Raw genomic sequence first — 25,275 nt, forward strand, 5'->3', positions numbered from 1 at the left:
CTCCCGGGGAGCAGAGGCCTCTCCACTCAGCCTTGTAATCCAGCTCAGAGCCGCCTTGCTGTGTGCTTGCAGGCCCGGCCCGGGACCAAGCTGGGAGGCCGTGGACTGTCCTGTGGGCCCAGGGAGGCTCAGTGTCACCCTGTCAGAGGGGAGGGGCGCCTCCTGGAAGTCAGCCTATGCGCACCCCCCACCCCCAGACTTTCTACCCCTGAGGTGAGGGGCCTGTGCTGCGCAGGCCTGTGCTGCCAGGGTCGGGGACCCCCACTCTTCCCATACACATTTGGGGTTTGTGTGTGAGGGCACCTCAGGGACCTCTGGGCAGCTGGAGTGGAGAGGAGGATTGGCTTGTCCATTTTAGAAATGAGAAAACAACAGAAAGCCAAGGGATAGATCCGGTAGAGCCCAACAGCCCCGGTGAGCTGGACCCTGCCACTCAGAGCGAGGGGCTGCTGGGGGGGGGTGTTGAAATGAGGGGTGATGTGAATGCTTGGAGTAGCCGAAATGGCACAGGGACAGGCACTGTGGGGCCACCGTCTACTCAGGGTCTGAGGTTCTGCAACATGAAGGGACCCCTCCACCCCCCCGGGGGAAGCCCCAGGCACCAGACCATGTAGCTAGACCACGATGGAGAGAGGTGGCCTGGAGGCAGCTGGGACTGGTCCAGGACCAGGCGGGAAGGGGTTGTCCTCCATCCCCAGGGGGCCCTGGCTGGGCATAAAGACAGAGGAGGTGGGTGGGGTCAGGATGGCCAGATAAAGGGGGCTTTGGGGAACCGGGCCTTAAGGTGGAAGGAGGAGCAGCTGAGGCCCAAGGTGGAGAAGGCTTGAGGCCCAGGGGGTGACAAAACAGCTGTCACAGTGGGTATAAAGGGCCGGGGAAAGGGGGGACAGCCTTGGGGTCCTTGCTGGGGGCCAGAGAGCTCCAGGTTGTTGAGCTCCTGGTCAGGAGCACCTCCCCCTCCCCTGCTCGGACGTGCTGGATCTCTCTCCCCAGCAGAGTGTGCCCAGACGGCCCTGCCCCAGCCCCAGCCCTCAGCCCCCAGCTCTGCGTGGCTCCTTCTTCCCCACGCCCCACGCTTCCACGCCAGCCCCAGGCTTCACCTTGTGTGGCCACCTTGTGCCGCTGGCCTAGCTGGGCGGGGGGCACAGACGGGGGCTCATCTGCACAGATGCTTCTTTATTCGTCCACTTCGCGTGCACACAGCACGGACAAGGGTCCTTTGAGGGTCCCTGGCCAGCTCCTTCCTCAGGAGCTCCCAGTCAGCCTTGTAGGCTGTGGTACAGGCTGGTGCCAAGAGAGCCCCGAGGGGCAGGCAGGCTCTGGGAGTGGGTGGGGGCCACGAGAGCCCTTCAGGACTGAGGAAGGGCCTGCCCGGCAGAGGGGACAACTCAGACAAAGGCCTGGAGATGAGAAACACTCGGTGGGTGCTCCTGGTTGCAGACTTGGGGTGGGTGCAGGCCGAGGCAGGAAGGGTCCAGAATGTGAGGGTGAGTGATGGGGCGCCCCTGGGGCCTCACTCTTGGTCCCCATCAAGTCCTCTGGAGGGTGGGGCTGCCCTGGGGCCTCTGACCCAGAGCAAGACCCCTGGGCAGGTGGAGCTCATCCTAGAGATTTTCATAGACCAGGTTAAATTCACTGTCACTCTGAAATATATGCGGATTTTCCTGGGGGGAAAAAAAGAAATTAAAAATAATAGGTAGGGAGAAGAGCATCTTGCACTAATTTAGTTTTAATCAGAGGCAAACAAATGGATGGCTTCCTGCATAGCTGTGACAGGGAAGCCTGTTGTCCCCAGGCCCACCTTGCCAGCCTCTTTTCTCACCACTCATCCCACCCCTGCTCTCCACCCTCCTGCCCCATAGGCCTCCCCTTTACTGCCTTGGGGCCTCCCCACTTGCTCTTCCCTCTGTCTGGGCTGTTACTTCGACCCCATCTGTACCCTCAAAACCTCCTAGTCACCCTGCAGGGCTTGTTCAGTATCCCCAAGAGCCCCCTCCCCAGCCCGGGTCTGTTCCTCTCCAGAGCCCACCTCTCAGGCAGGGCCACAAATGTCTCTGTGTTTGCCGGGTCCGTGACCCTGTCTCTGCAGCCCCAAGGCTCCTGGAGGGCAGGAACATGTCTTAGCATCCTGGTCAGCACCCTAAGGCATGGCACAGGGTGGGTACTGCCTGGAATGGCCCAGACATCTTTTGCAGGGGGGTGTCCCAGGATGGGGAAGCCATGCTTCTAGTCAAGGCTTAGTTCTGGGCTTTGAGAATAGGAGATGCACCAAACAGTGCCAGCCTGGGCCCCCTGGACTGGAGGAGACCAAGCACCAGCCTCCCTCACTCCCTGATGGCTCTTCCAAGGTGCCCATGGGCCTACCTACCACCCATGGGTTCCTATATCTGCTTAACAGCCTCTTGAGTTTTATGAAGTCCAAATCTCTGTTGTAGATGTTACTTAACTTGGAACTCATTTGAATTCAGGGCACTTGGTTTTGCAGCCAAGTGTCACTCATCCACTTTACAGATGAGCAAACTGAGGTTTAAAAGAGAATCAGGATTAAATGAAATGTCTTGGCCCCCAGCATGACAGTAAGGGAGCCTTGACAGGCCAGCCCAGGCCAGCACCAGCTCAGACTCCTGCTCCAACTTTTGCCAACATCAGCCTAGAGGCAGCTAGAAGCCCAACACCCTCTGCCTGACTGGCCAGTGTAGACACTACACTGTGCCCAGTGGTAGCTACAACAGCTCCGGTGTGGACACTACGCTGTGCCCATGGTAGCTACGACGGCTCACATTGCACAGAGCCTACTGAGTCCCACTACGACATTGGGTCCTCACGGAACATCTAAGAGGTAGGTGCTGCTCGGCTCCTCAGGTCACAGACAGGAGACTCGAGGACAGAGCGCAGCCCCTTGGCCCAGGCTGCCCAGCTGGTGAGGGGTGGAGCAGGGCTTCCAACCCACCAGTGCTCTCAACACTGGGCCACCTGCCTCGGAGAGGGCTCCGACGAACCAGCAGAGGCTCACTCTGCGGTCCTATTTAGCCCCGTGTCCCAGTGAGAGGGTCAGATGGAATTACGGGAGGGCCAGGCTGGCTGCCCACGCCCTGCTTACCTGGGAGAGAAAGGTCCTCCTGGAGGGGGGGCTGTTGTCCTCCCTCTCCATGCAGGCGTACACCTCAGTCTCTCGGCGCTGCAGGGCCTGCAGGAGATGGCACAAGGGTCAGAGGGCCGTGAACAGAGGGCCAGGGCCTAGCCCCAGCAGCCTGTGGGAGCTCAGAGGACAGGCAGGACCCTGTGGGCCACAGCCTGGGAGAAGACGCCCGCCTCACCCAGCTATGCCGGGCCCGGTGACACTGCTGTACCTGTGGACCTGCCATTCCCTCTCTGGGAGCCACCTCACTCCTTTCCTGCTTGTGAAGTGTGACCCCTTTCTCTGCTCCCTGCCACTTCCCTCACACCACTTCAAGGCTGCAGCCAGCGGACCCCAGCATGACACTCGTGGCCATAGCTGCAACGATGCCCTCCTGACATCCGCCCTTACTCCCCTGGCCCAAACCCCTGCCTTGTGAGGGTCCCACCCACCCACTTACACCCTCTAGCTCTCCCTTGACCCCACCCCAGCCAGCACTCACAGATGACCTGGGTACCCATTTCTCTCCCATCAAGCTGTCCCTGGTTTGTCTGTGGGCCTCTGAGCCTGTGAACGAAGCCAGCAGCCCTCCCTCCATCAAAGGACTCTTGACATCTCCCTTCCCTTTCGGCTATGCTTGCCACACTTGGAGAACAGCACCAAAGGACGCGATGAGGGGGCTCCTTGCTCACCGGGGGGGGGGGTGTTCTGGGGCCATACACACTCTTAGCCCAGCTATGAGCAACCTGACCAGGGACCTCAGGATGGTAGAAAGAACCGGGGCTTTGAAATCAGACAAGACTAGGTTCAGCTCAACTCCAATACCTGCCAGCCATGGGCAACCCCTGAACCTCTCTGTGCCTTAGTTTTTTCACCTGTAAAATGGGAATAATTACATCTATTTTGCAGGCTCAGTGCATGATTAAATGAGATACTGTGCATGACAGCCCAGCATAGGGTCTGGAAAATAGTAGATGTTTAATAAGCATTGAAACATCATCAGTTGAAGGATCATCAAAGGACTTGACATCTCCCTCCCCTTTCAGTGGCCACAGCCTGGGCCCTGTTTGGGGACTGTCAGAGCAGAGCCACCAATAGCCTAAGCAAGAACCTTTCCTTCCCACATGTACATGTCATAGGGATTCCGGCTGGTTGCCAAGGAGGCGGTTTCCCTGGCAACAGGCAAGCAGGGGCTGCTGAGGCAGGCTGGAGAGACAGGTGGTGCTCTGAGGCAAGAAGGGGGGATGCGGAGGGGAGGGGGAGGCACCGAGAGGTAGCGGGGCATGAAAACCGGGTAATAAACCATTTGGCTCGTGGGAGACCCTCACTTCAAGGGCATCACTCACGGTGACAGCAAGGTGGTCCTGGGGGCCAGCCCAAGGGGCCTCTGAGTCAGGAAGAGGGTGGGTCTTGGGAGAGGGGCTTCCAACTTCCCTCTGGGTAGGGGCCACCAGCATGATGATAAAGGAGCCCTGACAGGGCAGCCCAGGCTGGCACCAGCTCAGACTCCAGCTCCTGACTTAAGCCAACATCGGCCTGGGGGCAGCCAGAAGCCTAACACCCTCTCTCTGCCTGACGGGCCAGTGTAGACATTGCACTGTGCCCAGAGGTAGCTATGACTGCTCACACTGTCAGGGCCGCCCCAAGGAGGAGCCTCATTTCCAGTGGAAGGCAACTTCCAAGGCCTGCTTTGACCCACCAGGTCGTCACCCTTCCCCAAAGCACCGGCCACCACCCGCAAGCCTGGCAAGTGAGAAAGTGATCTGCCCCTCAATAGTCCTGTGCCCCACCCAGGCCTGGATCTCCACAGATCTGACAGCCCCTCCAGGCTGGGCATTTCTGGTCACAGAGAGAAGGTATCTTGGCAGGGGAGCATATCTGGGGTTCCCCGGTGGCTCCCTTCTCCCGTGTGTCCAGCTCACATGGGCTAACCGCCACACATTAGCCCAGAGATGTCTCAGGTCACACAGCCCCTCAGTGGTGGAGCCAAGATTGGAACTCAGGCCTCTTGCCCTCAGCTCCTTGTGCTCCCATGTGGCCAGGGCTCTCCAAGCCAGAGAAGTGCACCCTGCCCCAGGACCCTGCAGGCCTCTGCCCCACACTGGCAGGTGGCCGTGCTGTGGGCAGGAGCAGCTGCGGGGCTGAGGGCAGGGAGGGCCGCAGAGGTGCTGTCAGTTAGCAGCTGCGCAGTGAGCCTTTGACAGGTCCTGACCTGCCGGCGGCATTTGCATTCAGGCACAACCTTCATCATCAGGCTTTGAAATGCAGGGCAGCCTTGGCCATAGGACAGCCTCTGAGGCTCTGAACCAGACCCCCCCTGGCCTTCCTGGGGGTAGGGAGGCCTGCCTCCCTCAGGGTGTGCCCGTGGGAGAAGACGCCCAGGCCTCTGAGTGGGCTGCACTGGGCTGGGCTGGGCTGGACCAGTACTGAGTCCAGCCTGGGCTGGGCTGGGCTGGGCTATTTGTCTGGGACTCAGGCCCTCCATGTTTCTTGCCTCCTGCTGCCAATTGGGCAATGGTGCTGACCCGAATGGTCATCAGCCCTGGCAGAGGTGTGAAGTCGATGCCCAGGCCTTCCTCCAGGTAGGCTGAGGCCAGAGCTGAAGTCAGCTTCCCTGGGCCAAGACCTATATGAGGGTCCTAGACATCGGTCCTCCTGCAATCCCCCCCGCCCCCCACCCCGTGACCAAGGAAACACAAGAGTCGCGTTCTCATAAGCACCTGCCAGGGACAGAGGGGTGAGACCTGGGCCTGCTCAGAAAGGAGCAGTACTCAGTGGAAAAAAGCCCCCTGCTCTATGTCACAGTCCTGGCATGTCTGAAGTGAAAAGCCCCCTGTGGTGACAGGAGTCCGGGGAGGCAGGGCTGGCATTGGCCTCTCGCACTAGGCTGCGGGGCTGGCAGTGGGAGCCGCTGCAGGTTTCTGAGTGGGAAGCCACAGCATCGGCGTGTGAGGCAGGTCCTCGCTGCTGCAGTGGGGAGCGGGACGGCTGCAGGCTAAGGGCAGGAGCGAGAGCACCAGGCAGGACAGAGGCGGCATGGAGCCGAGGGGAGGTGTCCAAATGCTGCTGAGGGAAAGTGACATCACAATGCCGACGCCCCCGGTGTGCCCACTCTGAGCCCCACGAATCCTAGGCACCTGGAAGATGAGAACAGTCCTCCACTCATCCACAGGGCAGATCGCTGAGCACCTACTGTGTGCTAGGCACTGGGCTGGTGCTGGGGGTAGTGGTATGAGACAAGCCGCAGTCATGAAAGTAAAAGGTGGCCGTGAGGGCCAGGAAGATAGGGAGGTTGGGCCATGAAGGGAGTGGGGAGGGTGCAGTTCTATATATACATATATATTAAATATCCTCACCCGGGGATATTTTTTCCATTGCTTTTCAAAGAGAGTTGAGGGGGATCGGGGGAGAGAGGGAGAGAATGGAAGACAGAGACATTGATGTGAGAGAAACACATCGATCGGTTGTCTCCCACACGCACCCCTTCTGGGGCCGGGGATGGAGCCCGCAACCAAGGTATATGCCCTTGACTAGAATCGAACCCAAGAACCCTTCAGTCCATGGGCCAATGCTCTAACCACTGAGCAAACCGGCTAGGGTAAGGTTGCAGTTTTAAAAGGGAGGTCAGGAAAGGCCTAGCTGCAAAGGGGCCATCTGAGCAGAGCGCCGAGGAGTGGAGGGGTGAAGGAATGGCCCCATGGGCAGTCACAGAAAGGACCCTCTGGAGCAGAGGGCACCGCCAACACCAAGGCCCTGTGGTGGGGTCACGCCTGGCGTGTCTGGGGAGCAGCAGGCAGGCCAGTGTGACTGGAGAGAGTGAGTGACGGGCAGAGACAGCGAGAGGACGTGAACAGAGCCCTTGGAGGCCACTCTCGGGGCTGTGATGTCTACTCTGAGTGAGACCGTGGCAGTCATGAGAATGGGTTTCACAGACCTCCAACTCCAGGGGTCAGCACTGACCAAAGGCCCAGCTGCTGGGCATGGAGGCCACACGCTCCATGGACTGCTCCCCGCCAGTGGTGAGCACGCAGGGCTGCCATCCCAGCCTCCTGCCCGGGAGACACGGGGCTCCTGCAACCTCGAGCTCCAATGGCCTTGCCGGGCTCCCCAGGCTCCAATGGCCTTGCCGGGCTCCCCAGTGCTCGGCGCTTCCCCTCTGCCTCCCCCCCCTTTCCTTCACTCGGACCGACCTGCACAGGTCAGCCGGCTCTCCTGGGCTTCCCCATTTCCTCACACCGCTGGTTTCCCTAAGGAAACCACTGCACACCTAACCCCGGCAGGGTGTCTGCTCCTCGGAGAACCAGACTCCTCCTGGGCTCCCACAGAGCCGTCGCGATCTGTGTCCGGTTGGACAGGGTCGCTCTGCTGCTGCGGGGGGACAGCAGGCTGTGCAGCAACGGTAATAACAGGCCGGCCGATTTGAAACCAGTCACAAGACTCCAGGCAAGAAAAAGCGGTGGCTCCACCAGAATCAGCACTGGAGGGGCAAGAAGGGTCAGATTCCAGATGTGCTTTGGGACAAGATGTGCTGATGGATCGGACGTGAGCAGGGACAGAAACTATGACTTCAGGATCTTTAGCCGGAACAGGAAGGATGGAGCAATCGTGCGTTACCGCGAAGGGGACAGTGGAGAAAAGCACGCCCGTGGGTAAAGAACTGGTTTGGTCTGAGAGGGAAACTGATGAAATGTCCAAAGAGAGTTGCCTCTGGTCATCAGAGACGTCTGGGCTGGAGACCAATTTGGGGGCTGCCGGAGTGTGGATGGTCTCAAGACTTTGAGGCTGAATGAGACCCCCAAGGAGGGGAGTGAAGATCAAAGAGAAAGGGTCCCAGGACTGGACCCCAATGTTTAGAGGTCAGGGTTCCACCTGTCCCTAGGGAGGAACCAGCGAAGGAGGCTGAGGAGGTGTGGCAGTGAGTCACGGGGACATCGGGAGAGCGTGGAATGTTTCAGAAGCAGGTGAAGAAAGTATGTCAAGGAGGAGGGAGGACTCCGTGGTGTCGGATGCTGCTGATTTGTCAGGGAAGGCGAAGACTAGAAACTGACCATTGGATTTAACCATGTGGAGGTCAATGGTGACCTGGAGAAGACAGAAAACGTGGGCAGAAAGCCTGGCGGGGTCTTCGGAAAGGAGAGAGAGAGACTGAGCACAGGCTTCCTGACAGTTCTGAGGAGTCTTGGAGAGAGGGGGTTGCTTGAAGGGGATGTGGGCCCAAGATATAGAATTTCAGGTGGAAGGAACCATAGCATGTCTGCAAGCTGTAAATTTAATATTGTATTATTAGCCCTATTTTACAGATGATGGAGCCAAGATTCAGAAAGTTGAGGTAGCAGAACTCGTGAGCAGAGCATCTAGGCTTTGTATCCATCCCTCTGACCCACTCCAAGTCCATGCTGCTTAATAGGTAAAGTTAAAAAAACAAATTGGCACTATAGCTTTGTGTTTTTCATGTCTTAATATATCATGACCATTTCCCCACGTGAATCAGAAGAAAAACTAACATAATTAAAAGGAGAAATATACAAATCTACAATCATATGGGCAGATTTTAACCTACTTCTCTTAACACCTGTTAGACACACACACACAAATCAGGATACGGAACGTTTTCACAACATCGATTTCACGTAATTGACATACATGAGACCCTCCTGCAGCCATGTACAATGCGGGTTCTTTTCAAGTGCACACAGAACATAAGCTGATCCATAAATCAAGTCTCACAAGACTTCGGAGGATTAAAATCATACAGAACACATTCTCTGATCACAGTGGATTTCGTGAGGAATTAAAAAACACGCAGAATAATAACTAGAAAATAATGAAATATTTGAAAATTAAGCAAAGCACATCTAAATAACCCACGGGGCAAGGAGGAAATCTCAATGAAAAATTTATACTGAACGATAATAAAAATACAACATATCAAAACTTGTGGGATACAGGCCCGGGGGGGGTGGGGGAGCTCAGTTGGTTAGAGTATCATCCCCATAGACCAAGGTTGCAGGTTCAATCCCCCATCAGGGAACATACAAGAAACAACCAATGATGCATAAATAAGTGGAGCAGAAAATCGATGTATCTCTTACTCTCACTCTCTGTGTGTGCCTCTCTCTCTCTAAAAAAAAAAAAATCAATAAAATATTAAATAGAAAAACTGTGGGATAGAGCTAAAGCTACACATAAAAGGAAGTTCATAGCCTAAGTGTATAAATTAGAAAAGAAGAAAGATTGAAAATCAACAACCTAAGCATCCATCCACAGAGAGTAGAGGGAGGAATATACAAAAGTCCTTCCCTCGAGGCTGGGAACAAGACAAGGACGCCTGCTGTCACCGCTCCGGCTCACTGTCATGCCAGAGGTCTTAAGCAGTGCAATAAAGCAAGGAAAAAAATAAAGTATGAGGTTAGAAAGGAAGAAATAAAACTTCCAATTTCATAGATGACATGGCTGGGTTCGTAGCTAATCCGAAGGAATTTACACAGAAACCATTAGAATTAATGAGTGAATTCAGCCAGGCCACACTCTGTAAAAAGGCGACATAAAAAAATCAATCATATTTCTACCTATCGCCAATAGACATTTAGAAAGTGAACTGAAAACGAGGACAACACCTGTATCTTAAAACCCCACCGTGAGGATTAATGGGTGAAAGTCCTACCACGGTGCCTGGCACACAGTAGGTGCTCAACAAATGGCTCCTGACATCATAATCCCCCTGGTTAAGGTCATTCCTATCTGCCCGGGTCCAATCCCAGCTGGTAGGGAACTGGTCTCTCGGGCTAGCCAAGTCCGTGGCCTCCCTTTTCACCGTCTTTCTGGTTTTCAAACCTCTCCAAGCTACCCTGCAACCCCGAGGGGCAGTGAGCCTCTTCCCCACACTCCAGAGACATCTGCCTGAGCCTCCGAGGAATCTCAACACAGGCGAGAAAGGTGTTCCATGCGAAAGTGAGTCTCTTTCATCAAAAATAATCTTGTAGAAGAATATTTATTCACATGGAAAGATGTTCACAAGATAGTGTAACATAAAAAAAAAAAGTAGCTGTATTACTCCAGAAAAGAAAAAAAAAAAAAAGCATGTGTGAATGTCTGTCTGGGTCTCTTTGTATGTATTTATTTATTTTTTTAAAGGACTAGAAGGTACTAGTATTTATCCTGGAAGAAGATAGAATTAGGATGATGGTTATTTTCTCCCTTTGATATATATATACATGAGAGAGCACTAACGTGTGTGTGTGAGTCACTGTGTGTGTCTGTGTGTGCGTGCGTGTAGAGAAAGAGAGAAAAATGTTTTATTTAACAGCTGACACCACAAGTCCTCATGGGAAAACACCGTCATGAGTTGCTGGAAGGGAAGACAGAATACGGGGAAGTCTGGGGCCACATAGGAAGCCGAGGCTGGTAGAAATTCCCTGGGTGCAGGGGCTGAAGACCCTGGGCCAGCTGGTCTTGCTCTGTTCTATTTGGAGCTGTCAGCGCCGCCCCAGAGAGTCCATGCCCCCGCCACGTCCCCACCTGCCCCTGTCCTTAGTAAACAGGCCCAAATTCTAATACCCTCTGCGTGGGATTTTGAGATCGAGGAAGGACCCAGGTTCCATGTGTGAGTCAGGGTGGTGGGGACAGGAGCAGTGACAGTGCCCGAGGCAGCCCCAGAACGCGCCCCTGGGGAACCTGCTCCCCAGGCGTGGAGCTAAGATCTCCACCTGGCGGCCCTAGATCTCACAGACTACAGACCCCAGGTGACAGCGGGGGCATCCCTTCCCACTTTCGCTACAGCGAGCGTCTGTTACATGTGTGGCTAAGACGTAACTGCACAAGAATGTCACCTTCCCGGCCGCTGGGCACAGGGGCTATGTGGCGGGTCGTGTGGGCGCGCCCAGCGGGGGGGGCGGCGATTGGAAGACCACTGCTGACGGAGGGTGCCCGGGCACACAGGAAAGTGTCCCCGCCTGCGGCTCCTCCTGGTCGGAAGGGTATAAGGCAATGTCTGTGCGTGGTGGGGGGCGTGGGAAGAATCGAAAATCGTTGGTCTGTGAAGGGCTCGGGCCGGTGCCTGACCTTTTCCTCTTTTTGTGGATTCTGTTGCCTCGATGTTGTTTGTGCGATAAAAACAGGAAGGAGCCGGGGAGCCGGTCATCTGGTGGGATGAAGGAACTGTCCTCATTTCTCACCAGCTCCTGCCCTGCCACCTTCCCTTCCGGAAGCAGAGGGCGGGCCCAGGAGGGCCCCCCCGGGCACCTCACACCCGCACGCCTGCCAGGGGCAGGGCCACACACAGGCCTCACCTTCACAGAAAGCCCAGCAGGTGGGACTTCTTGTCCCCAGTTTACGGATGAGGAACTCAAGGTTCAGGGAGGTCACAGCTGGTGCATGACCACGCCAGGGAACCAGAACCACACCAGGCCTGAGAGGTGGGGGGCCAGGCGGGGACTCACCGTGTAGAGGGGCTCAGTGGGGGACTGCTGGGGGCTGGCCGCGCTCGGCGCCGGGCTCTTCCTGGCCGGGTGTTTCCACAAAGCCTGCATCTGTTTCTGTGAGAAAGCAAGTCAGGCTGTCTGGGCAGGACACAGGCGACTCCCCATCTCCTCCCCTGCGCACACCCGCCAGGGCACAGGGTGGCATGAGGCCACACAAAAATTGATCGCTCAGCACCTTCCGCCACCCCCTCCACGGAATCCTGACAAGTGCCTCCAGGGCCTGCGTCTAAGCACTCATCTGCTCCAGGATGAGCTACAGGAAATGATAAAGACCCCACGGGGCACTGCCCACAGACACGGGGCCTGGCTCAGGGGAGGCAGGGGCTGCAGGGCACAGTGCCAGTGTTGCAGAGTCCCCAGTTACAGAGCTGACTGCTGTGGGCAGTGCTGAGCGAACCCCAACAGGACCAAGTACACAGTCCCGAGCGCCCTCCCTGACTCGATGGCCTGTGCAAGCCACTTCCCCTCTCTGGGCCTCAAGTTCTTCATCGATAACCCTCCTTTGCAAAATCATTGCGAGGATTCAAGGAAGTTATGAGAGGTAAGCGCTTGGTACTCAGGTGGCACTTAGGTGGCCCTCAGCCAACCAACACACGCTTGTCAGGCACCTCTTGCTAGCCAGGCGGCATGAAGAGATGGGCACTGCACCGTCCCTGTCCTCCTGGCACTTAGAACCCAGTGGGGAGACGGGCGAGGGACTAGCATTTTACCAAAACGTGGTACATGCACTGACCCACGGGGACAGAGCCTCTGGAGCACGGGGAGGGAACAAACTCCTCATATGGCAGGAAAGGATGTTTACGGCCAGAAGGCTGAGAAGTTCGTTTGGTAAGAGAGGGAGGAAAGGCAGAGGGAACAGCATGTGCTAAAGCCTGAAGGTGTTGTGGAACTAACTTCAAGATGGTCCGTGTGGCCAGAGAGGGGTGAACCTGCCTGGGATGAGTCCAGATGGCTGTGCAGGAACACGTGGAGTATGGAGAGTGGAAAACATCACAGGGCTTTAAGTGGGAGGTGCCAGGATCCAGACCTGGTTGCAGAAAGCTCATGCTGGCTGCCGCGTGCAGCACTAATGGTGGCCGTGGAGGCAGGGGTGGCGGGGTAGTGGGAAGCCAAAGGGCTCAGAGAGAGAGTAGGAGGCGACACCGCCAGCTCCTTCCAAGGAGGCAGCCCACAGAGGCGGTCCCATCACGCCCCCTCATCGCAGGCACCACACTGCCAACAGTGAACAACAGCCTCATCTCCGGGCAGAAGCTAATTAAAAACCCTGGCTGCCTGCCAATCCCCAGCCCATTTACTTGGGATTAGCTCTCGAGAGCTACTTCACTCCCAGGCAGGAGCCAGCGCCACCCCCAGTCACAGCAATGATGACTGTTGGGGAAGATGGGGCCTCATGGGGTGCCAGGTTGGGCCCTAAACACATTACCCACCTGGTCTCATGCACCCCTCAATAAACCTGCAGGACAAGTCTTCATATTATCTCTGTTCCACATGTGAGACACGGAAGGCTCAGAGAGGGCTAGTGACTAGCCTGAGGCCACAGAGCCTGTGGCAGAGGGAGGATTTGAACCCAGGTCTGTCTGATTAACCTGATGGTACTTGGAGTTTTCGCTCCTTTTATTTGAATGTGTAGGACTCACAGACAGGGAGATAGTACTGGAATCCATGGCACGCTTTACTGTTTACAAAGAACTGTGGGACTTGTTCTTATTTTCATTTAATTCTCATAATAGCCTGTCAAGGTGGGCGGGACATTCCCATTTTAAAAAGGGGGAGCTCAGCTGGTGTGGCTCAGTGGACTGAGTGTCCTCCCATGAACCAAGAGGTCACCAGTTTGATTCTGGGTCAGGGCACATGCCCAGGTTGGGGGCTTCATCCCCAGTAGGGGGTGTGCAAGAGGCAGCCAATGGATGTTTCTCTCTCATCCATGTTTCTCTCTATCCCATTCCCATCCTTTCTATAATAAAAACATATTAAAAACCATGCATTAAAAAAGAGGGGGAACTAAGGCTTGTCCATCTAGCCACCAGGGCCCACAGGGGCACCCTTGCAGGGCAGGCAGGCAGCCCCTTGGCCTCCAGGGCGTTCCCAGCAACAGTGAGGGGCAGAGGGGCAGTGGCCGGGTGCTTGCACATCCTTACCTTCTTCCAGAGCAGCAGAACCGTGCCCAGGATGCTCAGGGCGCCCAGGATGCCGATGAAGCTAAAGAACAGGGTCTTCTGGGGGACCCTTGGGGGCTCTTGGTAGCCTGTGTCTAGGAGGAGGGCAGGGAAGCAGAGGGGTTAGTGACGCTCCACCCCACAACCCCAGATCCCCAATCCCTAAGCCCCTTTGCCCAAGACCCCTCGCAATACTACCCCAACCCCTCCCGAGGTCCTCGCTGTCACACTCGCTCAGGATAAGCCCCTTCCTGTGAGCCGCCCGATATTTGTGAAGGTGAAACCACCTCTTTTGCTTCTTTCATTGCTTTTCCGAGGGAGTAAGGGAGGGAGACAAACATCGATGTGAGAGAGACACATCGACGGGCTGCCCCCCAAATGCGCCAAACCTGCAACCGTGGTACTTGGCCTTGTCCGGAATCAAACCTGGGACCCTTTGGTCCACGGGCCGATGCTCTAACCACTGAGCCAAACGGGCCAGGGCTCTTTTGCTTCTTGAGCACGATTCTTATTAAGGGCTGGCTCTACTGAGAGCCGCTCATGGGGCCCTGGGTGAGTCATTTCATCTCCCTGGGCCTCCTCTCCTCCACAGGCGAAGTGGTGATCGTATGGGCAGGTAGGGTGAGGCTGAGGGGATGGTTTATTTGGGCCTGGCAGGTGCCTGGCCTGCATGGGGCAGAGGGAGGGGTACTGGGGGTGGTGGTGAAGGGCACATCCCAGCCCCTTCCCCTGAGCCATTCATTCTTTTCTCCCTCCCTCCTGCCACCCACCCATCTGGCTGGCAAAGAAATGCAGAGTGCTGACCACGGGCCAGGCACATCGGTGTCTGTAACTTATCAAGCACATCCTCTCACCAGGTTCAGCCCTTGCAGGTGGGATGTCGCTCATCCCCATACAAGCCATTGACAGGCAGGGTACTGCCATGAAGACCAGGCCCAAGGTCACATCCTGGCAGACAACAGGACTGGGGGCCACGGCAAGGACTTGGGGCTCCGAAGCCCCGGCCCCTACTAGTGGGAGTGGGAGAAGCAGATCAGAGAACCATGGCTTCGGTGATGGGCTGTTCTTAATTTTTTGGTTTCATCACTCCTTTGAGAATGTGATGAAAACTAGGAGTCTGTTCCAAAAAGATGTACTCAAGCCAAGTGCTCATTCACGGGCTGCCACAAACACACATGCCCATGCCCAACCCCCACCTGTGCCGAAGGGACACTGTGACCAAAGGACTGAATGATATCCCTGAGGTCACCTGCCAGGGGTGGCCAGAGGCAGATCCGTACCCCAGGCCTCTGCGCCTTCCACACGCAGGTGGGTGTCTCGGCACACCCGCTCGGCCAGGGGCTCCCCCAGAATGCTCTGTTTTGCCAAAGCTGAGAGATGCAGCAAACTCTCCCCGCTTTAGATCCTGTGCCCCAAACTCTGCTGCATGAAACCTCTGGGCCCTTTGCCCCGGAAGAGCCGCGGAGGCCTCACCTCTGACCAGGATGAAGGTGCCGGAGCCTTTCATTCTGAAGCCTGGCCAGGTGACGGAGCAGTAGTAGGTGCCTGTGGCTGACGCACTGGGCAGCTTGGGGGTGACCAGGCACTTTGTGGTGAGGGTCTGGTTCTCTTGGCCCATGCTGGGCTGGCAGCCAGTCTGCTCCTCCAAGCTCTCCTGGCCCTGGCGGTTCACATAAAAGTAGCTGACGGTGAAGGTTTTGAATCGTGGGGTGTACGGGTAGGTGATGCTGCAGTTGAAGGAAACGTTCTTGTGGGCCAGAGAGGCCAAAATGGGGGGGCCAGTGTGGGTCACCGACTGCCCTCCTGCAGAGGAAGGAAAAGGAGACAGTGGCTGACTCTCCGGGCTGCTGCAAACCCCCGACCTCCCTGGAGGACCCTGGCTCTCTCCCGGGTCGCATGCACTCTGGGCGCGCAGGTATCCTGCCCAGTACTCTATGCACACGGCTCCCCTCTCCCGTCACGCCCAAGGCAGAGCGCCTAAGAGCTCCGCTCACAGGGAGGAGGAGTCTGAGGTCAGGGAGGTCAAGCTGCTGGCCTTCGGTCTCTCAGGCGGAGCAGGCGACTCCAGGCCCCACGCTCCGCCACTCTCCTTCCCCGGGCTGGGAGCCTCAGCAGATAACAGCACAGGCCTGAGGGGACCCACAGCCCTCGAAGGTGAGTAGCAAAGAGGAAATGAAATAAAGAAACCCTTCGGGGCAGAAAGAAGCTTCCCGGCGGTGGGCACAGGGAGGGAGGCAGGTCTGCCCCTGGCTCTCCCGGCCTGGAGGCGGAGGCATGCCCGGCATAGGGAGAGCCCAAGCTTGCCCTGAATCGGAGCTAGGGGAAGGGTTTGTCAAGTTTTTATAAAATACAACAAGCAGTGCCCCAGGAGCAGTTTGCCAACAACACAGAGGTGTCCCACACGTGGCCGCTTTGGCCGTGACCACGATGTTCAGTGCCGGTTACGAAGGCAGTTTTGTGGGAGCTGCGTCCTCCCCACCCCCACCCCCACCCGCCACCCCTCCTCATCAGAGGCACCTTGGAAAGCAGTTTGAAAGCCCCCAAAGCAGCAGCCTGCCTGGCCAGTCCTGCAGGCTCACGAGATGCTGGTTAGCTTCTGGGCTGGGACAGCAGTGCCACCTCCCACACCCAGACCTCAGCTGCACCAGCCCCGCAGCTCGGCATGCCTCGCCCCCCCAGCACCTCCCCTCTCCAGCCGCCAAACAACAGACAGTTCTAAATTGGGGTCGGCAGCGAGCAGCCAAGAACATGCTGGCCAGGTTGTTAATCGGGAGAAGATCATGCGTGTGAGACGCTCAGAGGAAGCAGTGAGATTTATTTTGTTGGGGAGAGCGAAGCGTGGGCCTCCTGCCTGGAGTGCGGGGCTGGCGCGGGGCCAGCCAGGCTGCTTTCTACTCAGGTCGCCCCAGCTCCGCCCTGAGCAGGATCCGAGGGGAGGGAGGCAGGCCCTCCGAAGGCCGGGTTGAGGAACGGAGGTGGCCCCCCACGCCAGCCACTCCCTCCAGCGATGTGAGATTTTGAGTTTCTTATTGAGCAACTAAAGAGACACCCCCTCCCCCAAAGAACTGAAGTCACTGCCAGTTCCAGGGAATCGAATGGCATGTCTGGGTGTCACAGTGGGTCTGCTTTGTCGTATGTCATTCATATGACGATGCTCACTCTTGGGGAACCCACTGAGCTGTCACGGGGCTCCCCTCTGGCGGGAGGACAGGTGGGGAATTCACAGCACTCTTTATATCCCTGGGCTGTACTGCAGGGTGGCCGTTGTTGTTGCTGAGCTATAACAGTATATGAGTTGTAAACCAGGAGCTCTGACTCAGGGCTGAGGTTTGTCTGAGATGTGGCAGGGGCAGGGCAGGGGTGCAGAGGCATATCCCAGGGGTCCCAGGGGGACCGTGAAGGAGGCGAGGCGATCGGGGTGAGATGAACACCACCTGCCCTGCCCAGCCAGCCCACGCTCCCATCTGCTCTGTCCTCTACCCTCTGCCCCTCTGCCCGGGACCTCCACCTCCTCACCCGGCCAGCTCCTGCTTAGTGCCCTGCCCCGGCTGGGAAACCACTGCGGGCTTTTATTTGGTTCTTGCAGTGACCCTGAGAGGCAGCCGGCGCAAAGGCGCCAGGCTAGTGTCTCCGCTGGGGGTCGGGAGGTTGGAACTGGACCCAAGCCACCCGGGAGGCAGCCAAGCCAGGGCCCGCTCGGAGGCCTCCTCCTTGCCGCGTACCTAAGAGGCCACTCCAGGCCTGGGGAGGCTGGACATGCTGTTGGCACTACGTGGCCACCTTCCTGTTTGTCCTGGCAGGAAGGCATTCATCAGATTGTCTTAAAAAATTCTCTGCATTTGACTTACCCTTCTAAAAAATGATGGAATCTGCCAGGACAATTAGGCCGATCTTTGCCATTCTGGGGGAGGCTATAAAAATAGATGACTGCTGTTCTGCCTTCTTCCAGGATTCAGGATTTGAAGGTCAGAGGGTTAGGATCATGAAAATGCATGGCCCTGGCGCAGGTCTGCCAGGGAGGAGAGCCTCAATCCGCGGGTGAGACTGCTGTCTCCAAAAAGTGAAGCGATGAGGCTTCTCTGTGGGTCAATGCCAGCAGCCACTCTGGGGACAGCAGCTGAAACCAGGGCAGGGAGGGAGCCCTGGTTCCAGCGAAGGTGACTGGGCTCTGGCCTGGTGTTGCAGCCTCACTGCCCCTTCTTTTTGGTTTTGTTTTTCTTTGTTGGCTTGTTAACCCTCACCCCAGAATATTTTTTTTCCATTGATTTTTAGAGAGAGTGGAAGGGAGGGAGAGAGAGAGAAACATCGATGTGAGAGAGACACATGGATTGCCTCCCACACGCATGCACCCTGACCGGGGCTGGGGATGGAACCTGCAACCCAGGTACCTGCCCTTGACCAGGAATCAAACTCGAGTCCCTTGGATCCATGGGCTGACACTCTAACCACTGAGCCAAACCGGTCAGGGTGACCGCCCCTTCATTTTACTGAGGTGTCAGGCACTCTGGACCTGGACCCCAGCAGCCCAGCCCCCAACCCCTCTCCTGGACCTCTGTCTCCAAGAGGCTCTTCTAGGCTGCAGGCTGCGCCAGTTGGCTGCGGAGCATCCCCCAGGAATGGCCCAGTGCTACAGATAGGTCCATAGTCATTTTCAGCTATCATTTGTACACCTCCAACAAACAGTTAAGGGATAGTGCCGAGGTCACAGGCCCTGCTCTGGCAACGTCCCCAGTCTAACAGGGAAGCAGAAGGAGCCTGGGGTGGGAGGGCCGGTGGGGTGGGGGGCATGCTGGTGTCCTGGGTCTAGAGGTCATCGGAGAACTGAAAGCAGGAACACATACGTACAACCGGCTAGAAATGGCCCCAGGACAGAGGGGAAAGAGAATGTATAGGGAGAATACTCTGGCTGAGCGGGATACGTCCTATGTCAACTCAACACCACGACAATCCCACGAGGCAGCTAATGCAGCTCTACTTTCTAGAAAAAATCACCTAGAGGGTCTTAGAGGCCCAGAGCTGGAGAGTTTCCTAAGTGGTGGAGCTGGGATTTGAACCCAGGTTCTCTGTGCTGAGGAAGAAAAGCCAGCATCCGGGCCAGGCAGCGGAGTCAGAAACCCAGCCAAGTGTGACCCGGCACAGGGCTGGGGTGTTCGTGGTGGCGCCTAGCACGGTAGACATCAGATGCTAAAGAGAGAGGTTTGTCAGACTCCTGGCAGAAGGAACACGCTCACAGTCAGAGGCCTGCGAGCGGCTGCGGGGCAGAGAGCAGGCGTGAAAGGGGGCTGGGGAGCGGTAGGGCACCCAGCCTGCCCTGGCCGCGTCTCAGCACAGACCCAGGTGTTGAGGTGTATCCCCTGAGTGCCACTGGGACGGCACAGCGAGTGGTGTCCCATCTTGCGCCCAGTGACTGCTGCATCATGATCTGTCACTTGTTCAGGCAAAGGGAACGTGGGGCAGACTGAGCCGGCCTCGGGATCCTTTAGGATTCTGCTCATGGGCTGCCGAAAGGGGCCAATGGCCCAGAGTGGGGGGCTAGGGGAGCCTCAGATTCCCAGGCTGAAGAGCAGGAAGAGCCCCAAGAGCCCAGCTGGCATGCGCCATGGGGCCGCCGAGAGACATCAAAGTACATGAGGGAGTCCACTCCCAACCCTGCAAGCGCTGGGCCCCCTCCACAGCCACTGACTGGCAGGCTTTCTCTGCCCCCGCCCGCTCTTCCCTGCCCCAGATGGCACCTTGAGCCTGAATCAACTTCTGGATGGGAGCCGTGGGAGCCGCGGTGAGTGCGGATGGTGCAGAACAGAGAGGGGGTAGCACCCCTGGCGGGTGAGGTCCATGGGAGTGAGCCAGCCAGGGACGGGACTGGAAAACAGTTGCAGCCCGGTGCCTGGGAGGGCCCACCCCAGGGCCACCACCCAGCCCAGCTCCGACTGAGAAGCTGGTGGTTTATTAGGCATCGCGTGTCCTCCTTTCCCCAACCCTACGCAACTGCCGGGACAGGTGGCTCAGTGGGCAGCACAGGCCGCCACCCCTGCACGATGCCCACCCCCACTTTCCAGCGACGGCGCATCCTTCATCCCTCACTTCCTGAAGCTCTGCAGGGACTGCCAGGAAGCTGGGGCCTGGCCAGAAAGGGAGGCAGGGGCACCTGGCTCTGTCACCTGGAGGCTGTGCAACCTCGGGCAGATGGCTTTCCTTCTCTGAAGCTCAGTGTCTCCGCTGCAACCCAAGAGGACAACAGTGCCAAACTTATAGGGTTGTCACGGGATTAATAGGGGCCAGGGACGCTTACAGGCTGCCACAGGGCCAGCCTGCCTTTTCCCGCACGAGCAGGAGGCAGGAAGTCAGATGATGCCTGAGGCCTTCCTGTGACAGACCCACTGCTCGGGGCACGTGCTGCAGGGGTGACCTCCAGAGCCTTCCCCAAAGCAGCTGCCCACTGCTCTTGCCCCATCCCTTGTTGGGAAAGACTTTGTCTACCACCCTCTGGCGTCCGATTCCTGCCTTTTCCGGTTCTTCTTCTGAACCTGTGGCCACCTGAACTATGGGTTTGAGAGCTGACAGCTCCAGAACCCACGCCCTCTGCTCCCCAGCCGAGCCTGCCCGTGGCCCCTGGGGATCCACAAGCATCCAGCTGGCCCTGCCTGAGGGAGAGTCCCATCGTAGGAGACCCAGGAAGGAGTCTGAAATCAATTTAACAAGGTCAAGACAAGCAGTTAAAAAACAACAACACAGAACATTCTGTGCGTAGTGAAGGCACTGCTCGTGACCTCCTGGTTTCAGCTACGTTCATACAGCTGGGCTCAGACAGGGTCACCGTATAACGGGAATCCTCTAACTGTGGGCCGCCGTTTAAAAAACATGCAAGTTCCTGGCCTGGAGGATCCAGCCCGTGTCTCCAAGCCCTGCATAGCCCCGCTCAGCTGCCCTGGCCCTCAGCTCACACCCCTGCAGACGCCAGGCCTGCCAGGCTCCTAAGACTCTGCCCATGCTGTTCTCACCTTCAGCGTGTCCTCCTGCTCCCTTCCTGTCCCCGAGCTTCAGGGTCATCACCCTCTCCATCTGCAGGACTTGCTCACCTCCTCCCTGAGCCAGGCCTGGGTGCCCAGCTCACCCTGCACAGCACAGCCGGTCAGGCATCCCTGGTGGTAGGAGCTAACGTCCCTGGGCACGCTCCGCTTTTGCAGATGGGAAAACTGAGGCTCAGAGAAGGGGAAGCTTTATCCAAGCAGCACAGCCACTCAGTGCTTAGAGACAGGATTTTAAGCTGGGTCCTTAATCCTACACCCTTCACCATTACTCTGTGCTACAATTTTAAAATCTCAAAGCAGGCAGAAGAAAAAACTTCTCAAATGAAAGAAACAGATTCTTTCAAAGGAAGCTAAAAATTCAGAGGCCATTTTTCTAGATTTGAGTCATCTCATAGGCAGACATATCTGGCAGCTCATAGGAGCCTGGGGACAGTGGTGCTCAGAATGGATCCTGCAGCATTAGGGGGCGGCTACTATTGCCCAGCTCAAGCAGAGGCTGTGGCTCCCCGAGCAGAAGCTGGCAGCCTCGTGAGCCCTCTGCAGACTGGTCCTGTGGCAGGGTCAGCCGGCACCCCCCTCGCTGCAGCAAAATCCCCTCACCCTCAGAATCTGGCACCGGCCCATCTCTCCCCTCCCTCCCCACTCCCTGCAGCTGCCTGGGCCTCCTGGCTGCCCACCCCTCCCCACTCCCGGGCCAGGCTTGGCCCCAGCTCCCCTCTGCCTGGAAACAATCCCATCTATGGTCTGTGGCGCTCCATGGCATTGGGCATCAGCCTGCTCAGCCAAGGGTGTGAGAGCCCAGACGTGCTGATCAAAGGTGTCCATTCCGACTGAGGTCGATTTTAAAGGAAAACACATTGATTCCCCAGCTACAGAAGAAAGCAGTTCCCACGGTCTTTGTTTTAGGCATGGAGTTTTGCCCTCCAATTTAATTCTGGCATCTTCTGGAGCCATGCCTTTTTTTAAAGGCCTGCCGGAAGGGCCACTGGGAAGACAGACACAGATGCGGGCTGCCGGTTTCATCACAGGGCTCGGCCACTCGCCCGAGCTGAGCGCCAGGAGGCCACAGAACCAAGCGAGTCCTTCAGGACGCGCATCGAACGGGAAGGCGCGTGGCCAAGTGGCTGATTCGGGAGGAGCTGGGAGCAGGCGCAGCAGGCGCTGGGAGGCAGCCTTTGAACAGCGCGGGTGTACTGTGGAGCTTTCAGCACCGATGCCCTCGGAACCCTGCCATCCGAGGGGCTGTCACATCTCTCAACACCTCCGAATTAGGGAGATGCGCATGGATGCGGCTTGCCTCGGGCCATTCCCACAGCCACCTGCGGCTCTCCTGCCTCCAGACTCTGGACCTTGGGTGCACAGTGGCCATGAGGGGACACTAGCCAAGTGCAGAAGAATGTCAAACGTTTGGTCTCAGAAATGTAAAAGCTCCATGGGTGTTGACTGGTGTTTTGTAGCAGTCACCTCCCCCTTGGCTGGGTTTGAAAGGCAAGTTGCTCAAACTCTGGAGCTCGTTTGCTGCAGCAGCCACAGGAGCCTCTGTTTCCCCTCTTACACCCCCCTCTGCCCTCCATGAAGGATGCCAGGATGGGGCGGAGGTGATGTTAGGGCCAAAGGGGTGAGGCAGGGGTTCTGCTCCTTGACTCTGAACGGGGCTTGGGGAAATGGAGAGAGGGTAATAGACCCCACTGGGGTGCCCTGGGCGGGGGGGGGGGTGCCCACCTAGAGGCCCACCAGGGAGGATGGGACTCCAGCTGAATGGCAACCAGCAAGTGGTGGGATAAAGGGGGTCTCAGGGCTGCAGACACCCAGAGGAGAGGCCCCAACCAGCTGGGAGGTGACCCTTAGACTGGGCCCTTGCCTGCTTATTTTTTAAATTATAATTCTTCAGCCCCCCCCCCCCCGCATCATTATTAAAGTGAAAGGTGCTCACTATAGAAACTCTAGACACCACCGAGCAGGATCAAGAAGAACGTGGGACTCGCCCGCAGTCCTGCCTCCCCGACATCACAGTGGGAACCTGAGCTCTTTCCTCCGCGTCTCTTTACCAAGCAGAACTTTGAAGGGAGAGTGGGAGGCATGGGGGGGGCGGGGCAGAGAGGGGGTTTAAGCACAAGAAAGCTCTTGGGTGAAGCTTCTAGAAGTCTTGCAACAGGGCACTAAGTGGGAAAACTCAAGAGCCTGGTGGAGTTGAAAGAAAGGGTTTGGGGAGGGTCACGGGGAGGAGGGACGGAGGGCCCAGCGCTGTCCCGGAAACCTGGGAGAGCCCCGTGGGCTTCTAAATTGGAGAGTGACATGATCATATTTCCTGTAGAAGGATGACAAGAGAAATACCAGAGACTTCCAAACAGTCTTCCTCAGCTGCCTAAAGCCCTCACATTAGTGATTCATTCTGCGGGATTCGGTCCCCTCCCCCCTCCAGCCTCCTTTTAAAACATAAATGCTCTGGCTGTCAATACACTAACTCCTTCCTGCGGACACCTTCGCCAGAGCGCTTTTATCCTGACTGCTCTTAAATCTCCACCTCCCCAAGATCCTGTACCCTCCGGGCACAAAATCACTCCTTGCCCTCCTTCCTCCCACCCTCTCCTTCCAGCTCTTCCAGGCCGCCAGCCCATCCTTGCCTCCGGTCCAGTCTCCTCCCCTCCCTCCTAGGCAGGAGGCCAGCAAAGACCCAGGTTGATAAGCTGTGGCTCCTGCTGTTTCTGGCCTTGACCCTGACCCTGACCCTGACCCTGACTCTGCAGATCCCTCCTTCTTCAACCTTCCCTCCTCTCCCCAAGGCTCCCCCAGCCCACACCTTCTCTCCTTGCCCTTTGGCTTTTCTTACACAGCCCACCTCTGAAGGTTGGCTACTTGTTCCTTGGCTCTGTCCACACCCTCACGTGCCCCAGGTGAGCTCGGACATGTCCCCACACCTCTGAGCTCCTGCATGCTCAGAGTCACAGGTGAACACCCTGGGGGTGGGCCAGGGCTGGCCATTGGGCTTGTCAGTGGGAAGTGGGCAGAGAAAGTAGCAGAGTTTGACCTTGACGGACAGGACAGGTTGGAGTTACCAGGTGGGCAGGTGAAAGGACGCCCTCCAGACCAAGTAAGCAGCAGAAGCAAAGGCTCGGGCACAGGCAGTCATCCCGCATGGCTCAAAAGTGGGGTGTGGGAGTGGGAGGAGCAGCCTGGGAAGAAGGGGGGTCGTATTTAAACGCACTGCCGCGAGGCCCCGGCAGATGGTGGTGAGGTGTGCAGCTATGCAGCATGGACCCACTGAGGATCGCCCTTGTATGTACAGCTGTCTCCTGGGCCCCTAGCTTTTTAGGACAACGTTCGAGAAGGGGAGGTGCTGATTCAAAGGGTATGCGTGTTTTAAATTTTAATATGTGTTGCCAAGGGCCTGCAGAAATGTGCCCTTCGACCCTGTGATGAGCGCTATAAGGAGACATTCCCTGCCCTTGGACTTTGGCCTGTGGTCTCTCGGTGTCCCCTTTCCCTGGCCCATCAGAAGCAAGCAGTGACCTGGCCTAGAGGGGCTCCAGCTCTGGCCCTACCCTTTTTCCACCAGCACCCACACAGCCGGGGCCGAAGGGGAACAAACACCTACCAGGCCCACTGCCCCGTCCTGTCCCCTGGTCTAGGCCCCACCAGCCGTCTCTGAGGAGCCTCAGAGGGTTCTAGACGTGCCTTCCTGGTACCACTGGCCAGAGGCCAACATTGGAGGGTGCTGAGCACCATGACAGGGAAGAGGGGCTCAGAGTGGTCAGGGGACTTAGCTAAAGTCTCCCAGGACCCAAACCCGGGACTGTCAGACTGTCCTCACCAGGGGGCCAGGGGCTTCACCTGCCAATCTCATATCTACTGTCTCCCTGCCCCCCCCCCCCCAGGCTCACCACAGTCGTCCCTTCCCTTCCTCTGTCTTGGGCCCCCATCCCAGTGTCTGACACCGACACTCCCACTACATTGAGGCCCCACCTAGATTCACAGAGCAAGGGAGCAGGAGGAGGGTCAGAGGGGTGGGTGGGCGGAGGATCCTGTTTCCAGGTCCATGTTTACCCAGCCCTCCCGAGTCCACTTTCTCACGCAACGGACTTGAGGGTCTGGTTACTGCACCTGTGCCCAGAGGAGCCCAGGCCTCAGGGAGACCAGGAGGCTCACACCACGACTCCCCTTGGGCCCCAGGTGCCTCTCCTCTTGGCATCGAATGTCCACACTGCACAGAACCACTGCTGGGGTTGTCTGTAGCGGAGGCACTGAAATCGTCCTGTTACTGTTTGTGTTTCCTGGGCATCTCTGGTGCCAGCAGCATGCTGGGCGCTCCTGCCCTCTGGGAGCTCACAGTCCACACGGGGAGGCAGACAGCCCAGAGAGAAGCAGCCTCATGGAAGCATGTCCTCTGGAGGCACTGAACACACGTGTGTCTGGAGACTACACGCGAGCATTTAAACCCCAGACGGGAAGCACCTGAAACGTCTCTCATAACTAAATAAACCGCAATATATTCA

General features: G+C 57.3%; 1 protein-coding gene across 1 annotated transcript in view; it reads right to left on the reverse strand.

Annotated features, from left to right (window-relative positions):
- Nucleotides 1-1,169: 1,169 nt before the first annotated feature.
- The window catches only part of NFAM1 (NFAT activating protein with ITAM motif 1), a 37,430-nt gene continuing 13,324 nt past the window's right edge, over nucleotides 1,170-25,275 (reverse strand). The window contains exons 4-8 of the mRNA XM_016210292.2: nucleotides 15,228-15,557; nucleotides 13,737-13,849; nucleotides 11,557-11,652; nucleotides 3,101-3,187; nucleotides 1,170-1,664 (exon numbers count right to left, since the gene is read on the reverse strand). Of these exons, the coding sequence (XP_016065778.2) occupies nucleotides 1,605-1,664; nucleotides 3,101-3,187; nucleotides 11,557-11,652; nucleotides 13,737-13,849; nucleotides 15,228-15,557 (686 nt within the window). The 3' untranslated portion in view covers nucleotides 1,170-1,604. The remainder of the gene's footprint in view (nucleotides 1,665-3,100; nucleotides 3,188-11,556; nucleotides 11,653-13,736; nucleotides 13,850-15,227; nucleotides 15,558-25,275) is intronic.

This window comes from Miniopterus natalensis, chromosome 2, assembly GCF_054644295.1.
Source record: "Miniopterus natalensis isolate mMinNat1 chromosome 2, mMinNat1.hap1, whole genome shotgun sequence".
Lineage (NCBI taxonomy): Eukaryota > Metazoa > Chordata > Mammalia > Chiroptera > Miniopteridae > Miniopterus > Miniopterus natalensis.